This window comes from Malus sylvestris, chromosome 12 (assembly GCF_916048215.2).
Source record: "Malus sylvestris chromosome 12, drMalSylv7.2, whole genome shotgun sequence".
NCBI lineage: Eukaryota > Viridiplantae > Streptophyta > Magnoliopsida > Rosales > Rosaceae > Malus > Malus sylvestris.
Window position 1 is genome coordinate 20,363,425 of NC_062271.1, and position 11,433 is coordinate 20,374,857.

The 11,433-nt window shown below is 38.3% G+C and overlaps 3 protein-coding genes across 7 annotated transcripts; 2 read left to right on the forward strand and 1 right to left on the reverse strand.

Moving 5' to 3' along the window:
- Positions 1 to 1,368: 1,368 nt before the first annotated feature.
- Positions 1,369 to 3,797, forward strand: LOC126594019 (uncharacterized). Its single transcript, XM_050260218.1, has 2 exons — positions 1,369 to 2,091; positions 3,442 to 3,797. Exons 1-2 carry the CDS (start codon positions 1,499 to 1,501, stop codon positions 3,449 to 3,451), a joined length of 603 nt encoding a protein of 200 aa, XP_050116175.1. The 5' UTR covers positions 1,369 to 1,498; the 3' UTR covers positions 3,452 to 3,797.
- Positions 3,798 to 5,967: 2,170 nt separating this feature from the next.
- LOC126594372 (histone H2B.9-like) lies at positions 5,968 to 6,651 on the forward strand. The gene has a single exon (XM_050260675.1). It carries the CDS (start codon positions 5,997 to 5,999, stop codon positions 6,501 to 6,503), a length of 507 nt encoding a protein of 168 aa, XP_050116632.1. The 5' UTR covers positions 5,968 to 5,996; the 3' UTR covers positions 6,504 to 6,651.
- Positions 6,652 to 6,840: 189 nt separating this feature from the next.
- On the reverse strand, positions 6,841 to 10,715 carry LOC126594371 (uncharacterized). Of its 5 annotated transcripts, XR_007613252.1 has the most exons (7): positions 10,443 to 10,715; positions 9,783 to 9,863; positions 8,683 to 8,860; positions 8,098 to 8,142; positions 7,838 to 8,008; positions 7,405 to 7,533; positions 6,841 to 7,304 (listed from the first exon to the last, which is right to left on the reverse strand). XR_007613252.1 is itself a non-coding variant. In XM_050260672.1 (5 exons), the coding sequence occupies exons 3-5, from the start codon at positions 7,934 to 7,936 to the stop codon at positions 6,954 to 6,956; spliced, it is 579 nt and encodes a 192-aa protein (XP_050116629.1). In that variant the 5' UTR covers positions 7,937 to 8,008; positions 8,098 to 8,142; positions 8,683 to 8,880; the 3' UTR covers positions 6,841 to 6,953. The 5 variants fall into 5 exon arrangements, 3 of the variants coding, with proteins under 3 accessions (XP_050116629.1, XP_050116628.1, XP_050116630.1); XR_007613251.1 differs by having other exon boundaries at positions 7,756 to 8,008; positions 9,783 to 10,715; XM_050260672.1 differs by lacking the exons at positions 9,783 to 9,863; positions 10,443 to 10,715 and having other exon boundaries at positions 8,683 to 8,880.
- Between the last annotated feature and the right edge of the window lie 718 nt (positions 10,716 to 11,433).

Here is an 11,433-nt window from a genome sequence, read left to right on the forward strand (position 1 = left end):
TACACGTTTTGATGAGTTGAGGAACCCAAATTATAGCAATGGTCCTTTGAACATAACTTATTTTGACAAAATTATGACGAAATTGACGAAAAGAACCATAGCTACACATTTTGATGAGTTGAGAGACCAATGGTAATGAATTTTTAGTTGAGAGACCTTTGCTCAAATTTGATTAAAATTGATGGATCATTGTTATAATTTACTCAAAAAACAAAAAAAACAAAAAAAAACCACTTGTAGTAGTATGCCGTGGAATCAAGTCCACCCACATCCGTTACTTGTATCAATCCACACAACCGCAACTAATACATCCAAGCTGTCTGCAAATTGGCATCCCAAATAAACAGTCAAACTTCAGAATTAGTACTCACCGGTAATATATGACCATGTCTTCCTTTCTCCACTACAATTTTCTAACATTGATGCCAACGTGTTTTGGGGCAGCCAGTCTCCGTTCAACACCCTTACTCTCACCGTACTAACAATGTTGTGCAAATGCTCGAATTGGACAATATAACTTTGTATGTAATCATCACGCTTTCATTGTTTTTTGTTTTGTTTTATGTTTTTTTCTCTCACGAGAGATCCAAATCACAGTCACTGTGGTATCATCCATTCATTTGTAGTAACACATTTTAGTTGGAGCGCTATCATGTCCACTCACATGAAAAAATAAGACAGTGGACATAAGAGTACTATTTTATTCGTATTAATATTTATGCCCTAAATTGCGATTTTATCTACTTAAATTATAACACTTTGATGGTAAAATCGCATGTAAATGTTTGGGCTTGGAACCCAAAACTTAAGTCGGTGATAAAACCTTTTAACCTTAATACCAAATTAAGTTGTTCATTGTATAATTTAACCAAACTTCTCTTTCTTCTTCTAATGTAAAAATATCGATGTACTAAGAAAAAATCGACTTGAACCCAATATCAAAGAAGGTTTGGGAGGAGGATTGTCTGCCCTCCTAGTTTCAATGCTCTTCCATGCCCTCCTGTTTTGTGTGGTCACGGTTAAGCCACATCATTATTTTATATTGTTTTTTTATAGATATAATAAGACAAAAATAAATAGTAATATAAAATATTAACGTGGCTTAACCGTGATCACACAATCAGGAGGGCATGGAAGGGCACTGAAACTAGGAGGGCAGACAATCCTCCTCCGAAGGTTTGCCCAGTTGATCACACCTATCTATTCTAATCACAGTCGGAGGTTGACATTGTGATAAACGTCCAGGTCACAGCCACGATGTGCTTATCTACGAAATCCACGTGCTTCCATCGGAACTCTGCACTTGGCAGAAACCCATCTTCAATCGTCAACATAATAAAAAAAATAAAATCCTTTAAATATTCCAAGCTCCAAGCTTAAGGCATAAAACCCTTCCGTTCCCATCCCGCAAAAACCCAAAACCCCAAAACCCCTTTCCTTCCAAAGGGCGATGTTCTAAAACCCTAATTTCCCCAGTCGGAACCCAAATCCAAACACCATGAGCTCCTTCACCAACACCACCAATTTCGACAACCTCATGCTCCAAACCCTAATGGGCAGGCTCCAAATCCGACCCCCCACCAACAACTCCTTCCTCTCCCAAACCCTCGAGGAGCTCCTCTTCGACGCCGCCAATCTCTCCGACGACGACGACGATGAGAACAAGACCCAGCTCGCCAAGGAAGAATCCCGCCTCGAGAAGGAGATCATCCGGGTTGTTCTCAGCGGCAAGACCGATTCCCTCAAGCCCAATTCGGGTCAGGCCGTCACGATCGGGGAGCACCACATTTGCGTTGGGTTTCATGAGGAATCGGGTTCGGACTATCGGGTTTGGGAGTGGCATGGGCATATCATGCTCTTCGATGAAGAGAACGGGTACACCCCTGAGTATATATATGGGAATTACTTTGAGAGGCTGATTGGTAAGGCTCGTGGAAGTGGCGGCGGCGGAAGTGGTGGTGTTCGTGAAGAGGAGACCAAGGAGGAAGATAAAGAGAAGGTGACCACTTTGGGGCTCAGGGAGTTGATTGATGGTGTAGATTCGGGTCAGGGTCGGATTCTTCATCGGAATATCAATGCGGGTTCTACAAGGTTGATATGAATTACCCCCCTTATTTTTCTTGTGTGTTTTCATATGATGTGCTTGTCTTTGCATTGCCTTCACTTTTGTTGGTGCTCAGGGTTTTCAAAGTAGTTGTGATTTCAGAAATGGTATATTGCAATGTGATTACGCTACATTTTGTGTTGGAACTTATATTTGGAGAGAGTTCGGGGCTGCATAAATTGCTCTTTTGTGCTCATTACCCTAATTGTTTAGCTAACTTCTCACATTGATGTTCGGAGTGAGCACAATCCTTCTTTCAAATATTAGAGTAAAGACTTTGGGAGGGGCACATCTATTTTGTTGTTAGAAATGGTAATAATTTTGATTTTTGTTGGTTTATAGTTTATTGTAATTTTACTAAATCAAGTTGGAAGCTCAAAAATAGATTTCATCAGCACTGTAATGAACATTTATGTTGTGGTTGAAACAACATAGCCGTTGGTGGCTTTGCTTTCTGATAGACAATTCTAGTGATGAGAAAACGTTTGTGATAGGACTGTTCAAGATGTCGACTTAAAAGCTTAAGAAGTTTTGCCTATCTTACCAGATAGGCTGAAAAAAAAAGAAAAAAAAAAAGGCCAAGCCTTGATTATTATTATCTTGAAATTGGTTATGATATGGCTACTAGCGGCTGTATGAGGTAGGCCGGCATCTCACAAGGAATTAGAGAATGATTCTGCTACCACTTACTCTTACCATCGATTTGTTATCATGTTTGTAGTCTTTTCGATATCCTGCCAGCCACCTTGACTGTGGACCCTTGTGCTTGTTGAAACCAATCTGGCATAGGTTGAGTTAGACGAGGTTTAAAGTTCTCTTAGAATATAAATGTTCTCTGTCTAGATCTAGGAAACTAGGATCTTGTTTCAAGTTGGGTGCTCTCCCCCTATATACTGTTTTCTTCATCCCGTTGTCCATAATGGATTTGAGACGCATCATGTGAAAAAAAAAAAAGGAGTTATAGAAGTAGAGTTTAATTCTTTAGTAAATTTTGAATGATTTTTCTGAAGTCTTTCTCCCATTCCTTCACCAAGCCTTATTTAAGTCTACCTTGCATGTGCTTTTTTCCGTGTAATAAGTTTCTCCTATTAACCGCATCTTCATGTTTCACTGATGTTGATAGTAGGTTGTGATTCAGAACTCCCAAATGACGGGATTTTTCTTAGGATTCTACGTTCATTTCTAGCTGGGATTTAACTTTCAACCTCAGTATTTAATACCTATACGTATAAACCTAAATAAAGATATGATAGTATGTGCTTTTGTGTATAGGATCCTGCCGATCGTGTCATTTGCAATGATCTATATGTTTAACCTGATTATCCTTCGTCTTACAGGATTAATTAAAAGAAAGGCTTTTGGTTCTTAAGAAGTTTCTCATGTTAAAGAAGGAGCTGCGTTGAACTTTTGTTTTCTTTGGTACGTGGTGTGGGAATTCAGGACTGCTTATCACTTTACATGGTTGTAAGCTGTTTTCTTTTTGTTTTCGTTTGAATTTCCAATATGTAAGACGGTACAGAAGAAGAAGGAATGTATTGTGAGACATCATTCTGTTAAAAGTAGTTTTTGATTAACTTATCAATGGACCAAAAATGGTGCATCGACTCTTTTATATTACTTGGTTGTAAATTTTAGTTATGCCTGTAAGCTGGCAGGTACAAATAATCGAGTTCCAAAGTTTTGGGTTCCGAAATGGTTATATTCTTGATATACTAGGTGTACTATTTCTAATTTATTGCATGACTTACTTCAATAGAGGGAGAATGGCTTGCATGGAACAAGTTTACCATCACATGTTGTCTTGGTTGCTATGCACGACAATGCATTATTTGACGTGGTAGTGAACATGTTTAACGTAAGTTGCGCTGTGGTGATTGAAAAGGGTCAAATTCTGGATTTTGGTGGCAAATTTGATGACCATTCTCGTAATGACTATAAAATTTTGTGGGGATTTTGAGCCGTTTTCTTCATCATTCTTGTATTCCGATTCTAGGTTTATCAAAACAAAAGAACTAGGCACATTTGATGTTTAGGATGGCTTGGCTTGGACAACTTACTAAACTCAAAGAATAGAGTGTTGAATGAAATTTGAATGTTGACGTACGTATATTGTTCAAGTGCATGTAGAAGATGGAGAAGTCATAAAGAAAACTATGTCTCATAATTCCCGTAGAAATGGGAAGATTGAGAGGGATAAGTGCTTTTGTAACTTCTCCATCTTCTACCTTCACATGAACAAGATATATGAAGTCTACAAGGCTATTATTCTTCTCATTTCTTGAAATTTCATGTATATTGTCATATACCAAAATTCAAATCTATTCAACAAAACAACATAGAATTTGTAAATTCTATCATATTCTCTATAAATTTTTTTATTGTTTGAAATTTTCGATCGCTTCTCCCTATATAATTTAATAGTATATATAAATGATGAGGTTTCCATGCAACGGTTTATGAATAGACAAATTATCCACGCTTAAGTTATTATGATGTTTTGGTTCTCCCTTTTATTTTACCTCACATAAATCCTGACTTCACCACTGTTCAAATACCTGTTATATTATCTACATTATGAGGTGAGGAATGGGTTAAGGATGACAATAGGCTAATCATAATAATTTGGTTTGAATTCACCTTTAGCGAGAATCAAATCTAAGACTTTACTTACAAGTGAAAATGAATACCAATAAACCGTTATATAAAGTGGCAGAAGGTAACAAAGTCTTTTAAGAGATCTTATGTTTGAATCTGATGGATGGCAAGTTCATATCCAATTTATTCTCTTACCCCTTAGTGTAAATATGTTATTGCATAAAAATAAAATAAAAAGTTTGCAAATTCAAAGGTATTCAACCAAAATTCTAAATAAATTCATGAAACTCTATGGATACTCACCCAATGTTTTGAAAGAGTTTATAAAACTCCACACAAATCTAAGTGTATTCAACGAAGTAGGATTATCTCTCCTCTTATTTTCATCATATTCCCTCCCCTCCTCTCACAAATTGTTTTATGTCTTCTTCTGACTATTAAAAAATTAACACACCACGTTGACGTGGCTTAACTGTAACTGTTCAAGTAGGAGGGGAGGGATAGGGAGGAAGACTAGGAGGGGAAATAATCCTACTCCATATTCAATATGATCTTTAAATAATTCATAACACTTCATGTGTATTCAATTAGGTAAAAATGTTTGGGATTTTATGAATTTGGAGGGATTATATAATGTATTTTAGGTTTTTGAAAATCAAGTCTCTCCCTCTAACATTTTGAATGATTTTAGTTGGGATATGAGAGCATTCATCTTGGATGGGCTTACTACTTAGATGATTTTAGCAGTTATCCGCCCCGCTCTAGATTCGCATAGACATTCAGGAACTATTGTCCTAGGGGTTAGGGTTACAAACTTATAATCTATGATGATCTAGTTGATTAGGAAATAATCGAGTTAAGAGTTGTAGCTATAAGTGCTACAGATGATCTAAAGAGAGGAATGAAAGTGATTGACATCGAAACTCCTCTAAGTGTTCCAATCGGTGGAGTGACTCTAAAACAAATTTTCGAGCCTTTTTTCATGTTTGTCTCGAAGGTCTGGAGAAAGCTGCCGTCATAAGGATTTTCCTAATCCTCCCTTGCACATCCAATTGAAAAATGTAAAAATTTGTACAAGTTATCCTTTCCGTTCTCCATTAAAACTCCTTCAAACTCCATTAATCGGTCTGACCACGACTCCAGTAAATCCAACCGCCACCACATGTCCAACTCTATCCAACGGATGCCCAATCATACACGTCACCGATCCTCGTGAAAACGAATCACCCAATCACAACTAACCACCCCTCACTATATAAACAATTCGCACTACCCGCCCCTCCACCAAAATCCCTGAATGCACTCCCTGTCCCCGCACAAATCCGTTTCAACTTCCCTTCGAGTCCGCTCGCATCCTTTCCGATACAACAACAAACCGCCCGAAATGGCGCCGACGAAGGCCGAGAAGAAGCCGGTGGCGGAGAAGGCACCGGCGGGGGAGAAGAAGCCGACGAAGGCGGAGAAGCAGATCCCGAAGGAAGGCGGAGGAGGCGTGGAAATGAAGAAGAAGAAGAAGGTAAAGAAATCGACGGAGACGTACAAGATCTACATCTTCAAGGTGCTGAAGCAGGTCCACCCGGACATCGGGATATCCAGCAAGGCCATGGGGATCATGAACAGCTTCATCAATGACATCTTCGAGAAGCTCGCACAGGAGGCGTCGCGTTTGGCCAGGTACAATAAGAAGCCGACGATCACGTCGAGGGAGATCCAGACCGCCGTCAGGTTGGTGCTTCCTGGTGAGCTCGCCAAACATGCCGTTTCCGAGGGCACCAAGGCCGTTACCAAGTTTACCAGTTGTTAATTTTTCATTTATTTTTTGCGATTCTTTTTGTTAATATTATTTTCGTCGTGAATAATATGCATGCAGTTGTATGGAATTGGTTTTGGATTTTTCCAGATGACGAATCTTGAGTGGTTCTGTTTGTATAAATTTATTCGGTTTTGATGAATCAGTGAAATAGTGAGCAATCCGCAGTTCCGCACCGTTGTGGGATCGAAATCTCTAATTTGCAGATTTCAGTTGGTGAAAAAGGGATCCTGATGGTTGGTGGATTGAAGATTTTAATTACGTTCCATTCTTTTGTTTTTTTTTAAACAAACGATATTATTTACGAGTGTGAAAGGGCTAAGCCTCATAATGAAATTGTAAAAATGTTGTTCATTTGACTTTGATACTAAACTGTAGTATTAATATTAAGTGGTAATTAAGTTAAAAGGAAAACTAATGAAAAGGGCTTGAAAACTTTGAGTTTTAATTAGGGGTGGGCGCGGTGCGGTTTGGTGCGGTTTCGAGTGAAACCACAACCGAAATCGAAACTTTTTGTGGTGCGGTGCGGTGCGGTTTTGAAGCCAAAACCGAAATGAAACCAAACCGTTTGGTTCGGTTCGGTGCGGTTTCAAACGGTTTCGGTTTCAAACGGTTTTTGTGCACAAAACTGCACAAAAAACAGTAGCAAAAATTACACTGGAAGGAAAAGAAAAACACAAAGGAGAAGAGAGTTGCTTCTTCTACTACCAGCGGAGAAGAGAGTTCCTGAATGGCATGTTCCTCTAAGTTCGTTTCCTCTGCAGTTGTACTCAAATCAGCCGCCTCAGTACATGCCTAACATTGGAAGGAAAAGAAAAACACAAAGGTTATGTACTTGGAGACGAAGAAAAAAGGACATCACTTTTGTAGGCTTTATGTTTGTGTCCAGGTAAACCTGATGTTCCGCGGAGTTCTCTTCATTTGTTTCTTTATCAATGGAATCTTGAGGGGGTTTTGCGACAGTATGAATTTCGTACACCACATGTTCTCCAGTTTCTTGCTCTGTACTGGTAGTCTCAAGCACCTACATTAAAGATGAAACCGTCATGATATATAAGGAGAAAATAGACCGCTGGTGCCATTTAAAATAAAACATCATTTTTTTCGCATGTTCATATCTATCAGTGATACGTTATGAATCCTGCATCTCGACCAATAACAAAACCGTGTAGGGAGAACTTATCAGATGATAAGACAGTATGAAAAACTCATAAAAAGTTTATTCCGATCTTAGCTTCTCCCTTACAGTGCCATCTTCTTTTGTGTGTGTAATTTCAGTCACTTCTTCCTTTTCTTTGTCTAAAGAAAACACTAAACTCTCTACTAACCAGAACCAGATGTGCCCCAATGTTTTTCAACACCTTCCACAGCAGCAGCAATAGCCTTTCCCTTTTCAGCTGCTCTTTCCATTCGAGCAATGACATCATATAAACACTTTGCTATATCAAGTAAAGCAATGACCTCTCCATTCTCCACAACAGGCAAATGTCTGAATTTCCCTATAAATGCAGAAATCATCATGTAGAAAGAGCAAACCACAATAAGATCGTATGCCAAGAAGTAAATTTTCCTCTCATTTAATACTAACCTTGCACCATAAGATCGTATGCCAAGAAATCATCTAGTCCTCAACCTGCCAAATACAAGTCAAATGCAACCACTAAATCAGTTGTTCAAAAACTAACAATAATGGATTAGAAGATGGATCTGAATAACCATCTTGGTTAAGACGCTGTCAAGTGCCAATTGATGACCATGTTGGAAATAATAAGATTCTCTATTAATTTTCTTCTTGGTGTTGGCAGCAGTAATCAAACTTAAGCCCCAAACAAATCCCTTATGCTTGCTTCCCCTTTGACAACACTAAATTATCAGCATTTCCAACCCCACAAAGGCTGTCAACAAGACACGGCTCATATACTAACTCTGATAGAGGAGACAACTTGAAGGCTAGCAATCCTTATCTCTGTGAAGGACCGTAATTTAGCAAGACAGCAAAGAAAAACATTTTGAAGCAATACAAGTCTCAACAGAGATATCAAAAATGAAAACCGTACTAGGTCACTTGTGACCACATAACTTCATCTAACAACAAACCCAAACCTGCCTAACATTCGAATTAATCTAACAACAACATATATGAAATTGAAGACAGAGGATGAGAAATTTTTACCTCTGCTCTGGGTGTGTCGACTCCAAGATTGGAGGCAAGGCAGAGATGAAAGCAGTGACTCGCAGAGGTAGATGCAGGCAGAAGCAGATGCAGAAGCAGTCGCTCGCAGGCGGAGATGCAAGGAGGCGCAGACGCAGTCGCAAACCCACTCGGTGTCGTCGGTGCAAACCCAGAAGTTCTAGCGGCGCAAAACCAAATGTATAAGTTTTCTGTATAACCTAGTTGAATAATGAACTAAATAAAAATAAAAAAGTGCGGTTTCGGTTTCGGTTTCGGTGCGGTTTTGAAAACCCAAAACCGAAACCAAACCGTTTTGGGTGCCGCGGTTAGGTTTTGAAACCGAAACCGTTTCAAAACCGCAAAACCAAACCGTTTGGTGCGGTTTGATTCGATTCGTGTTTCGGTTTCGGTTTTCGGTTCCAAGTGCCCACCCCTAGTTTTAATGATAAGGACAAAATAAAGGGTAAAGTGAATAGTACCAGAATTGACTTTTTAGTGTAAAAATGTGGTTTTTCGTTAAAGTGAACAGTACCAGGTACTTTTCGTTAAAGTTCCCTAAGTTAAATTGCTTCAATCATGGCCCACTGAGACGTTTCTCTACAGTGTCTACATGAAACGGTCTCGAGTGCTTGCCAAGGTTGCACATACAAAATTTGACTTTGTTTTTAGTAGAAGCAGTTTTAGGAAAAAACTGGGAATATGGCCCGCGTGTTGCTGCAGGATTAGAAACCGTATGGAAAAATATGTTTCAAAGCTATAATATATTGTTACAGAATGTTAATGTTATCTACACTGAAAGATGTTTGAGTTTTTTAAAAGAATTTTTACATGAAGAGCATAAATTGGGTGAATGAAGCTCTTGGAATTCTTTGAATCACTCTATGAATAGCATTACTTGTGAATGATGGATTGTGTAACAAAAATTAGTAAAAGAGTGTAATATATGTAACTTTCATATGTATAATTCAAACTTCTACACATTTATATGTACCTTACCAATTGTTAGAAACTGCTAAGATAACAATTGGTATCACATAATTGGTACGCTATTAACATAATGAATTTCGTGAAGAAAAAAATGATATGCAATTTCAACTTACGATGCTAAAGAAGCTCTATAAGAGTAGTCGGGTCCTTTGTGCTTTATCCATCAAAGACATTGCAACTGTAGATCCTGGAAACTATAAAAATTCATCCAGTCAAGAGACAAAATTCAATAGTTATAGGTAAGGTGAATATGGAACCACGAATGTAAGATATACTTGACAAATTTACAAATTCATTACAATTTCATAAAAAATACTAAAACTCAAGATCTTAAATTCATAAAATATCCAAAATTTGATAAGTTTGTCAAAATAAGTATTCATCACAACAATAGCACTGAAATTGAGTTCTTTTGTTTGCCAACATTTTTCCAGCAACCAAACAGATGAAATTATAGATAATGAAACAATCAATTCAATCAAAGACTTTGAATTAATCTCTATGACAACAAAAAGAAGACAAACAATTGATGTCGTTGTAGGTCATTTTAAATGAAACGAAGAACGTTGTCTTATATAGTTGGACGTAGGTAGCTGATACAAAATCTATAATCTATATATCCTGCAAAACATTGCGGAAGTAGTAAAAAACAATCCTCACAGATGACAGTAAAATAATAAGAAGACAGACTTGTACCAAACGTACAAACAAGATAATACATATTAAGGCAAAAATAACCAAAGAATAAAAAGATAAGGCTTTTAAAAGCCTACCAAATAGTATCACCAAGGAATTTTCCAAAGCATTAAGTGATTTTTTGTAACCCTTCTTCGTAATTCTACAAAAAAAAGCACAGGAATAACCATATAAGCTCCTAATAAAAGCTAAAAAGTTGATATAAATTGAAATTAAAAAAAAACAAAACAAAATTAGCACAAATGGAATGATTTAAATCTCTGTATATCTATAAAGTAAGGGTTAATCTCAGTTTACTACCCTAAAGTTTCATGATTTTTAATATTTGGTACATGAAGTTTTTTTCATCCTAAAATCATACCTCAAGTCTTAATTATGGGACAGTTTCATACATCTCTTAAGTTTTTCGTTAGAACTTTTGTTAACTGATGACATGGCGCCCACGTGGACAACAACTAAGCACCACGTGTCAATATGGGCCCATTCCAATATTAAAAAAATTAAAAAGACACAAAAACACCCACACAAAAAAAAGACCCACCCGTCTTCGACCTCCCCCAACCCCCTTCCTTCCTTCTTCCCTCTGCAACCCGCACCCTCTCCCCCAACCTTCCTTCACCACCAATCTCCCCCAACCTTCCCCCACCTTCCTTCTTCCTTCTGTAATTTCTTCCCCCATCCCCTTCTATCTCTCTAAAATCCCTCGCCACAGCTATCAGGTAGGGCTCTTCAATTTCCTTTTTCTCGGCCTTGACAAACTGAGCTATGTCAAATCCCAAACCAGGTTTTCCCCTCACCGCAGCCGTCCGATTTAGGCCCCTGTAACTGCAAAGCACTAAGAACGAGGCGTTCTCTTCTTGGATTACGGACCCAAATCTCGAACCAGAGGAGGCTAAGACGAACGCCAGGTCCGCTCTGGACGTGAGGCTAGACCGGTGCAACACCATCAGAAACAACCAGAGCTCGGGTTCCGTGACGTCGTCGTCATGAGGTGAGTGAATGTTCTCCAAATCTCAATTGTTATGTAGGTTTAAGAACTAAACAGTCAAAAAGGGTAGACGAGATGAG

Bases quoted from the DNA above. Each gene is read 5' to 3' on its own strand.
- LOC126594019 (XM_050260218.1), top strand. From the start codon at position 1,499: ATGAGCTCCTTCACCAACACCACCAATTTCGACAACCTCATGCTCCAA.
- LOC126594372 (XM_050260675.1), top strand. From the start codon at position 5,997: ATGCACTCCCTGTCCCCGCACAAATCCGTTTCAACTTCCCTTCGAGTC.
- LOC126594371 (XM_050260672.1), bottom strand. From the start codon at position 7,936: ATGATGTCATTGCTCGAATGGAAAGAGCAGCTGAAAAGGGAAAGGCTA. The intron at 7,534-7,837 runs GTTAGTAGAGAG...TCTTTAATGTAG, and splicing joins TTGGGGCACATCTGGTTCTG to GTGCTTGAGACTACCAGTAC. The intron at 7,305-7,404 runs GTTTACCTGGAC...TTCCAATGTTAG, and splicing joins AGAACTCCGCGGAACATCAG to GCATGTACTGAGGCGGCTGA.